The following is a 10345-nucleotide window of genomic DNA, read 5'->3' as shown; positions in this document are numbered from 1 at the left end:
GATATCGATATGTTCTTACTTCACAGATGATTTGAGTAGATGCTGAGAATATTTACTTGATGAAACACAAGTCTGAATTATTGAAAGGTTCAAGTAATTTCAGAGTGAAGTTGAAGATCGTCGTGACAAGAGGATAAAATGTCTATGATATGATCATAGAGATATCTGAGTTACGAGTTTGGCACACAATTAAGACATTGTGGAAAGTGTTTCACAATTAATACCGCCTGGAACACCACAGTGTGATGGTGTGTCCGAACATCATAACTGCACCCTATAGGATATGGTGCATACCATGATGTCTCTTATCGAATTACCACTATCGTTTATGGGTTAGGCATTAGCGACAACCGCATTCACTTTAAAAGGGGCACCACGCAATTCCGTTGAGACGACACCGTTTAGAGAAACCTAAGTTGTCGTTTCTTAAAAGTTTGGGGCTGCGATGCTTATGTGAAAAAGTTTCAGGCTGATAAGCTCGAACCCAAAGCGGATAAATGCATCTTCATAGAATACCCAAAACAGTTGGGTATACCTCCTATTTCAGATCTGGAAGCAAAAGTAATTGCTTCTAGAAACGGGTCCTTTCTCGAGGAAAAGTTTCTCTCGAAAGAATTGAGTGGGAGGATGGTGGAGACTTGATGAGGTTATTGAACCATAACTTCAACTAGTGTGTAGCAAGGCACAGGAAGTTGTTCCTGTGGCACCTACACCAATTGAAGTGGAAGCTTATGATAGTGATCATGAAACTTCGGATCAAGTCACTACCAAACCTCGTAGGACGACGAGGATGCATACTACTTCAGAGTAATGCGTGATCCTGTCTTGGAAGTCATGTTGCTAGACAACAATGAACCTACGAGCTATGGAGAAGCGATGGTGGGCCCATATTCCGAAAAATGGTTAGAAGCCATGAAATCCGAGATAGAATCCATGTTTCAGAACAAAGCATGGACTTTGGTGAACTTGCCCGATGATCGGCAAGCCATTGAGATAAATGGATCTTTAAGAAGAAGACGGACGTGGACGGTAAGGTTACCGTCTATGAAGCTCGACTTGTGGCAAAGAGTATTTTCACAAGTTCAAAGAGTTGACTACGATGAGATTTTCTCATCCGTAGCGATGCTTAAGTCCGTCGGAATCATGTTAGCATTAGCTGCATTTATGAAATCTGGCAGATGGATGTCAAAACAAGTTTCCTTACCAGTTATCGTAAGGAAAGGTTGTATGTGATACAATCAGAAAGGTTTTGTCGATCCTAAGGATGCTAAAAAGGTATGCTAGCTCCAGCGATCGTTCCATGGACTAGAGCAAGCATCTCGGAGTCAGAATATACGCTTTGATGGAGTGATCAAAGTTTTTGGGTTTATACAAAGTTTGTTAGAAACTTGTATTTACAATAAAGTGAGTGGGAGCGCTACAACATTTCTGATAAGTATATGTGAATGACATATTGTTGATCCGAAATGATGTAGAATTTTTGGAAAGCATAAAGGGTTGTTTGAAAGGAGTTTTTCAAAGGAAGACCTGGATAAAGCTGCTTACATATCGGGCATCAAGATCTATAGAGATAGATCAAGACGCCTGATGATACTTTCTAAGAACGCACACCTTGACATGATTTTGAAAGAGTTCAAAATAGATCAGCAAAGGAGTTCTTGGCTGTGTTACAAGGTGTGAGTATTGAGTAAGACTCAAGACCTGACCACAGCAGAAGAGAGAGAAAGGGCGAAGGTCGTCCCCTATGCTTTAGACGTAGGCTCTACAGTATGTTATGCTGTGTACCGCACATGAAGTGTGCCTTGCCATGAGTTGGTCAAGGGGTACAATAGTGATCCAGGAATGGATCACATGACAGCGGTCGAACTTATCCTCAGTATTTAGTGGACTAAGGAATTTTCTCGATTATGGAGGTGAAAAGGAGTTCGTCGTAAAGGGTTACGTCGATGCGAACTTTGACACTAATCCGGATGACTCTGAGTAGTAAACCGGATTCGTATAGTAGAGCAGTTATTTGAAATGGCTCCAAGTAGCGCGTGGTAGCATCCACAAGATGACATAGATATTCGTAAAGCACACACGGATCTGAAAGGTTCAGACCCATTGACTAATAACCTCTCTCACAAGCATAACATGATCAAACCAGAACTCATTGAGTGTTAATCACATAGTGATGTGAACTAGATTGTTGACTCTAGTAAACTCTTTGGATGTTGGTCACATGGTGATGTGACCTGTGAGTGTTAATCACATGGTGATGTGAACTAGATTATTGACTCTAGTGCAAGTGGGAGACTGTTGGAAATATGCCCTAGAGGCAATAATAAATTGGTTATTATTATATTTCCTTGTTCATGATAATAGTTTATTATCCATGCTAGAATTGTATTGATAGGAAACTCAGATACATGTGTGGATACATAGACAACACCATGTCCCTAGTAAGCCTCTAGTTGACTAGCTCGTTGATCAATAGATGGTTACGGTTTCCTGACCATGGACATTGGATGTCGTTGATAACGGGATCACATCATTAGGAGAATGATGTGATGGACAAGACCCAATCCTATGCCTAGCACAAGATCGTGTAGTTCGTTTGCTAAGAGCTTTTCTAATGTCAAGTATCATTTCCTTAGACCATGAGATTGTGCAACTCCCGGATACCGTAGGAATGCTTTGGGTGTACCAAACGTCACAACGTAACTGTGTGGCTATAAAGGTGCACTACAGGTATCTCCGAAAGTGTCTGTTGGGTTGGCACGAATCGAGACTGGGATTTGTCACTCCGTGTAAACGGAGAGGTATCTCTGGGCCCACTCGGTAGGACATCATCATAATGTGCACAATGTGACCAAGGAGTTGATCACGGGATGATGTGTTATGGAACGAGTAAAGAGACTTGCCGGTAACGAGATTGAACAAGGTATCGGGATACCGACGATCGAATCTCGGGCAAGTACTATACCGGTAGACAAAGGGAATTGTATACGGAATTGATTGAATCCCCGACATCGTGGTTCATCCGATGAGATCATCGTGGAACATGTGGGAGCCAACATGGGTATCCAGATCCCGCTGTTGGTTATTGACCGGAGAACGTCTTGGTCATGTCTGCATGGTTCCCGAACCCGTAGGGTCTACACACTCAAGGTTCGGTGACGCTAGGGTTGTAGAGATATTAGTATGCGGTAACCTGAAAGTTGTTCGGAGTCCCGGATGAGATCCCGGACGTCACGAGGAGTTCCGGAATGGTCCGGAGGTAAAGATTTATATATGGGAAGTCTTATTTTGGTCGCCGGAAAAGTTTCGCGCATTATCGGTATTGTACCGGGAGTGCCGAAAGGGGTCCGGGGGTCCACATGTCCCGGGGGGCCACATGGGCTGTGGGGTGTGCGCCTTGGCCTATATGGGCCAAGGGAACCAGCCCCAAGAAGCCCATGCGCCAAGAGATAAGATAAAGCGAGAGTCCTAAAGGGGGAAGGCACCTCCGAGGTGCCTTGGGGAGGATGGACTCCTCCCTGGCCGCACCCTTCCTTGGAGGAAGGGCCAAGGCTGCGCACCCCCTCTCCCTTGGCCCTATATATAGTGGGGGGGGGGGGAGGGAGGGCAGCAACACCTAAGCCCTGGCGCCTCCCTCTCCCTCCCGTGACACATCTCCCTCCTCTCGCAGCGCTTGGCGAAGCCTTGTTGGAATCCCGCTACTTCCACCACCACGCCGTCGTGCTGTTAGATCTCCATCAACCTCTCCTCCCCCCTTGCTGGATCAAGAAGGAGGAGACTTCGCTGCTCCGTATGTGTGTTGAACGCGGAGGTGCCGTCCGTTCGGCGCTAGGATCATCGGTGATTTGGATCACGACGAGTACGACTCCATCAACCCCGTTCTCTTGAACGCTTCCGCTCGCGATCTACAAGGGTATGTAGATGCACTCCTTCCCTCTCGTTGCTAGTAAACTCCATAGATTGATCTTGGTGATGCGTAGAAAATTTTGAATTTCTGCTACGTTCCCCGACACGACTGGCATCAATGCTCCTATTTTCTTCGTAGATTCCTTCGGGGTTGGTCTAAAAATCACTTTGCTGAGTCAAGACATGACAAAGTTAGGTTGGCTGCTCAAATAGAGGTGCTTGATGCTCGTGCGGACAACTTAGGCCTCTCCTCGGCCGAGTGGCAGATCCGTTATGGTCTTGAAGAGGCACTTTTGGGTATTCATCATCAGGAGGAAGTGTATTGGAAGCAAAGAGGCACTATTAATTGGACTTTAAAGGGTGACTCGCCCACGGCCTACTTCTTTGCCATAGCGAATGGTAGACGTCGGAGATGTCTGATCGATAGCCTCCTTATCGAGGGCGTCAGGGTCTCTGATCAATTTGTGATTATGCGTCACGTGGTTCATTTCTTCTCTACTCTCTTATCTGCTCAACCAGAGCTGGGTTTTAGGTTGGCGCCTACCTTTTGGTCTCCCCTGGAACATGTTTCGAGCGATGAAAATGAGGGATTGATGATTCCCCCTTCTGAAGAGGAGATTTTCGATGCGATCCGAACTGCCAATTCTAACGCGGCTTCCGGGCCTGACGGTTTCTCCATTCCTTTCTTTAGGAAGTTCCGGCCTCAGTTAAAAGGCCTCATTCAGGCAATTACACAAGGCTTTTGGCTGGGAACTGTTGACATCTCTAGATTGAATTACGCGGTGTTCACTCTCATCCCTAAGGTCAAAGGTGCTGACTTGATCACCCAGTTTAGGCCCATTGCCTTAATTAACAACTTCGCGAAGATCCCGGCTAAGGGCCTGGCTACTAGGCTGTCTCCGATCGCCCATCGCGTCATCAGTCCTTTCCAATCGGCATTCATAAAGGGTAGATTTATTCTGGATGGTGTTCTTTGCTTGCATGAGATTTTCCATGACCCGCGGACCAAGGGCACTAAGGCAGTGGTTCTTAAACTTGATTTCGAGAAGGCTTATGACTCGGTGAGCTGGAATTTTCTTCGCCAAGTTCTTCTTGCTAAAGGCTTCGAGGGAGCGGTGGTTCACCGTCTTATGCAGCTCGTTTCGGGAGGGCACACGGCTGTGGCGGTTAATGGACAGATTAGTAATTTCTTTGCTAACGGTAGGGGCCTTAGACAAGGAGATCCGGCGTCCCCCCTTCTCTTTAACTTCGTTGCGGATGCTCTTTCTCATATCCTTTCTCGAGCAGATAGTGCTGGTCACATTACACCTGTTAGCTCTCACTTGATCCCCAATGGCATCACTCACCTTCAATACGCGGACGACACCATTATTATGGTTGAACTTAATGAGGCCAGCCTCACGAACCTGAAGTTCCTTCTCCTATGCTTCGAGGCGCTATCGGGTCTTAAAATTAACTTTTCAAAGAGCGAAGTAATTGTGACTGGGGTACCAGACTCTGAAGCTCAGAGAGTGGCGCATCTTCTGAACTGCTCCCTTGGTTCTTATCCTTTCAAATACCTGGGCCTCCCAATCTCCCCTCTCAAGCTATTGGCAAAAGACTTTGCCCCGACAGTGACTAAAGTAGGGAACAGAGTCCTGCCATGGAGAGGCCGTTATAATTCCCAGGCGGGCAAGGTCGCCCTCACTACTGCGTGCCTCTCCTCCCTTCCGATGTTTCTAATGGGCTTTTATCTCCTGTCTGGAGGGACTCACACTGGTTTCGACAAGCATAGGGGTGCTTTTTACTGGAACTCCTCTGACAATAAACGCAAATATAGGATGGTTAAGTGGGATCTAATTTGTAGGCCTAAGAACATGGGGGGCCTAGGCATCATTAACACGATGGTCATGAACAAGTGCCTCATGATAAAATGGTGGTGGAAAATTATGTTCCTCGAGGAGCGCCCCACCTGGCTTTCTCTTCTCAAAGCTAAGTACTTCCCCTCCTCGAGCCCCATGTTCGCCTCTTCCTCTGGTGGTTCTCAGTTTTGGCGTCAGCTTGGTAAAGTTCGCCCGATTTTCCGGTCCCTCATTAAGTTTGTAGTTCGGAATGGTAAATCCACTCGCTTTTGGTTAGATTGGTGGGTTGGGGATACCACTCTCGTGGTGGCCTACCCGACCCTGTTCTCGTATTGCGCTGCTCCTGAGATCTCTATCTCTGAGCTCTCGGCTCACAATTGGGACCTTGACTTCCGGTGAACCCTTTCTCCTGTGGAGTTGGATGATTGGCAACATCTTACTGCTTGCTTCCCCTTGCTCTCGGAGGAAGATGACTCGGTTGTCTGGCCCCACTCTGCTTCGGGGCTTTCTTAGTTAAATCCGCGTACGCCAAACTTATCTCGGGTGCCCGTACAGTGAAATTCAAGGATATTTGGTCGGCACGTATCCCTCCTAAGATAAAATTTTTCTTGTGGCAAGCTTTCCGTCGTAAACTCCCTGCGGCTGATCAAATTAGGAAGAGGAACGGGCCGGGATCTGATAGATGCGCTCTATGTGGGGCTCTTGAAAACAACGAGCACATATTTTTTCATTGCTCTTTGGCTAAATTCCTTTGGAGTTGTATTAGACTTTGGCTTCATGTCTTCTTTCGAGGACTTGCGGCGCTGTGTCAGTACTTTATCAGGCCGGTCTAAGAGGGTATTCTGGGTTGGTTGGGCAGCGATTTGTTGGTCGCTGTGGACTACTAGAAACAAGTTCACTATCGAACATATTTTCCTGGCTAACCCTGTGAATTGCTTATTTAAAGCCAATGTCTTTTTGCAGCAGTGGAGATCATTGACTAAGGAAGTGGATTTAGAGGCTTTCGACGACATGTTATCTAAGATGAGATCTACGGCTTCTTCCCTGCTGCGGCGATCTAGGAGGATGGCTTAAACTCCGGTTCTTTTGGACTCTTGGCTGGCCTGCGTGCCATGTTTGGCTGGTTGCCATGTACTCGTACTTCTTAAGCTTTGCTCTACTTCTGTGATGTTTGGTTGGCTGTGTCGTGACTCTGCCTGGTGGCTTTATTTATAAAGTCGGGCGTATGCTTTACTCTAAAAAAAAATCAGAATTTGTGTTGTCGAGGAGGAAGGATCCTTCTACTGGCATTTAGATTTGAGAAGATGTTCTTGAGAAAAGTTGACAACCAATTTTATTTTTACTACTATTTTCTTAGTTACACGTATAAAACTGAGTAAAAGCTTCTTGGAGTTTGAAAGAAGAAATCATATTTATGCCCTTTATCTTTCTTTTCTATGATATACTTTGTTCTACTTTATTATGCCTTCTGCTAACTGCTCCAGATGCATAACATGCATATTGTCGCCGATTCTTGGTCGCAGTCATTGCCACACACGTGGGATCTTTAGGAATTTTCCACAACATACTAACCTCATTTTTGGTACAACTAATTCATACAAATTTCTGCAGTAATATTGAGGTATTGTAATATTATATCCAATTATTATCATCTTATGGACTAGCATGTTACTCGAAAAATATGTAATAAATTTTCGCAGCAACGCGCGGGGTATCATCTAGTTGTATCAATTTGTTCCCACATATCAAGTTTAGGGACCAGGTTGAGTCACCTTGCAAGTCTTTGTATCAAATTGTACCGGCGCTGCAAGTTTATGTACTAAAACAGTAATTAACTCTTAATTAATTGTGAGGCCTTACAAATTAGGAAGCAAAGACTATAGTATAAAATAATTGAATGATAAATCTTTGAGAAATGTTTGACCCGATCAAAATTAGATGACCGAATTCCAATTGAAGACCCCAATTGAATGTGGGCTCTTTTAAACTAGAGTGCTTAGTGTTATAGAGGATCGATGCTTGGATTTTGTTGTCATGTGTTGGTGCGCTCAGGGTCGGAAATTAAGCGGTTTCCTTGTGTTTTGTGTTTTGAGAGAGGTCACACTGTTTGTTCTTGGTGCAGAAAAGAAAAGAAGCATATGAGGGAGACGATCGGTTTTTTTAGGGATAGACGACCGGCTGTAAAAGTTGTCTTGTCGCGTGCAAGGTGTGAGCATGATTGGCATGCCAACCTTGGGTCCGATAGGGTCGCTGGATGGTGGCGGACGGCGACGATATGCTGAGGATCATCCCCCGACGGGCGGGCGCGTGGTCTCGAAAGAAAGAAATGAAGGAAAAAGAAAAGGTTTGGCGTCCATGGATGGATGTTTGAAGTTGTACGTTTGATTGAAACGGCGGGGCAGGGGGGTGGGTGGGTTAACTAGCTAGTTGAGTGAGTGTTGTAAAATTTGAAGAAAAAAAGGAACCATCTCAACCACGAGCTCGCCTCCCACGTCCCTTTTATTTATTTCTGGATCTGGAATCAATCGAGGAGGAAAACAAATTATTACCGCGGCGTCTTTAATTTGGTGGAAGTGCTGCTGCCAATATAATGCCATGCATGCAGCACTAATGTCGCACGTGGAAGACGAAAGAAGCAAGAGCCTCTCCATCTTCGATCCACATCACCATAAATACATATTCGATCGGCCTTCCCCCTAACCTTCATCCCATCAACTCGATCACAAGCACGCACTGTACTACTCCACTGCAAGATCAAACAAGCAGACCGATGGAGAAGAACGACACTTCCGAGACGATGATCACCGTGGACGTCGATCCGGAGGCTCTGAATTGCCCAAGATGTCTTCGTCCCCTCGAACCTCCGGTGTTCCAGGTACACACATATGTTGCCGTTCTTTGGAGCGTTTCTCCACCTACTTGGTCGTTCTTTTCTAACTTGCACAATTTGTCACGTACGCACAGTGCGCGGCCGGCCATGTCGTGTGCTCGACCTGCCACGGCGACCTCCCGGACAAGGACAGGTGCGGGTCGTGCTTTGTCAACTCCGGCTTCAGCCGCTGCTTCATCCCGACGAGCTACGGCCGCTGCTTGGCCTTGGAGCGTGTCCTGCAATCCGTCCGTGTCGCCTGCCCACACGGCTGCGCCGCCACCAAGATGCTCTACCACGAGAAGGCGGACCACCAAAAGACGTGTGCCGGATCATCAGCCGCCGTGGAGCAGCCGGCCGTGCTCCTCCAGCAAGGCCCCCCGGGTGACTGCAGCTACGAGCTTGTTTTGCCCAAGGTTCTGCCGTCATCACGGGCGAGCGTCACCGTCACCATCACCGGTGATGACGTCGGGAAGAAGAAGATCTGTGATAGTGGCAAGAGCACAATGGTAAGATGAACGCCAATAACATGGGGAATTTGATCGTGTTGATTAATATTTATTTGCAGAAGCTTATGCATGCATGCAGGGATCGTTGGTGAGGATGGGTCCTTGCGGTGGCATCGGTGGCAATGTTAGGGAGACGAGCATGTCAGATGTCAACCGAATCGTCGAGGTCATCATCCGCCATGGCAACGCCGTGGACGCCATTTCCGTCATGTACGAGCGGAAGGGCAAGGAAGCGTGGACCGACAGGTGGGGCGGCGAAGGCGGCAAGCCCGCCCCGGTAGGTATCACGTCGCCATTAATTTCCACAATCTCGAGACTAGTGTTGGACTCTTGGTCTCTCTGTTCAACCTACTTTTTGGTTTTTGCACGTGCAGTTCAGTCTGCAGCAGGACGAGTACCTGACCAGCGTCCATGGCCACTACGGCCAATTCAAGGACACTGTCGTGATAAGATCGCTGACGCTTGTCAGCAACCTTCGCAGCTACGGGTCATACGGGAAGGAGGACGGCGTGCCATTCGCGCTCCACGCCGGCCCCGGTGGCAAGATCATCGGCTTCCACGCGCGATCTGGCCAATTCCTCGACGCGATTGGCACCTATGTGAAGATGGACAATTCTTGAACACGCGCATGGTGCATGCCAGATCTAAGTTTCGCATACATGAGATGAGCATACTACTCCTGATTCTGAATTTTATAGTGCGTCTGTTTTGTTGATGCCGGTTGATGGACAGATAAGACTGAGTTCTTCATTCTTATAGACAACTCTTTGCGACACAATCTCCCCATGGAGGTGTGAAAGCAAACTTATTTGCATATCGAAGAGGGACTCTATGATAATAAAACTATCGCTTTCCCAAGGTTTCCTAATTCTCTGAATACGATTTATGCGATCAATTTGAGATTCTCTGTATACTTTGGTTTGTGCTTCCATCTATAAAGCAAAGTGTGACCCTATTTCAAGACTAGTAGGCAGTTAGCTTGATCGATCAGTAAAAAAACTGATTTTTTTTATATGAATAAGAACTGATACTTACAAAGTTCTTCTCTTCGAAGAGGAGGCTTGAACTAAAACTAAAATAAAATAGGCTGAAAAAGGACCTGGCCAGAGAAATTGTATATCTTCTGTTCAAGTCTCTTACTCCTAAAATAGTTGTAGTAAAACTATACATGTTCAAAAGGAATACATGATTTCAGTTTTCTACATGGATAGTTTTCTGTG

General features: G+C 46.4%; 1 protein-coding gene across 1 annotated transcript; it reads left to right on the top strand.

The window, feature by feature from the left end:
• The first annotated feature begins 8480 nt into the window (after positions 1-8480).
• Positions 8481-10012, top strand: LOC123174459 (uncharacterized). The gene is made up of 4 exons (XM_044590049.1): positions 8481-8622; positions 8712-9125; positions 9205-9402; positions 9500-10012. The coding sequence occupies exons 1-4, from the start codon at positions 8518-8520 to the stop codon at positions 9743-9745; spliced, it is 963 nt and encodes a 320-aa protein (XP_044445984.1). The 5' UTR covers positions 8481-8517; the 3' UTR covers positions 9746-10012.
• Positions 10013-10345: the final 333 nt, after the last annotated feature.

The sequence above is a fragment of the Triticum aestivum genome, chromosome 1D (assembly GCF_018294505.1).
Source record: "Triticum aestivum cultivar Chinese Spring chromosome 1D, IWGSC CS RefSeq v2.1, whole genome shotgun sequence".
NCBI lineage: Eukaryota > Viridiplantae > Streptophyta > Magnoliopsida > Poales > Poaceae > Triticum > Triticum aestivum.
This window is presented reverse-complemented; position numbering and strand designations above follow the sequence as displayed.

Coding starts and splice junctions, on each gene's coding strand:
- LOC123174459 (XM_044590049.1), top strand. CDS start 8,518: ATGGAGAAGAACGACACTTCCGAGACGATGATCACCGTGGACGTCGAT. Junction 9,126..9,204: donor ATAGTGGCAAGAGCACAATG/GTAAGATGAACG, acceptor GCATGCATGCAG/GGATCGTTGGTGAGGATGGG. Junction 9,403..9,499: donor AAGGCGGCAAGCCCGCCCCG/GTAGGTATCACG, acceptor TTGCACGTGCAG/TTCAGTCTGCAGCAGGACGA.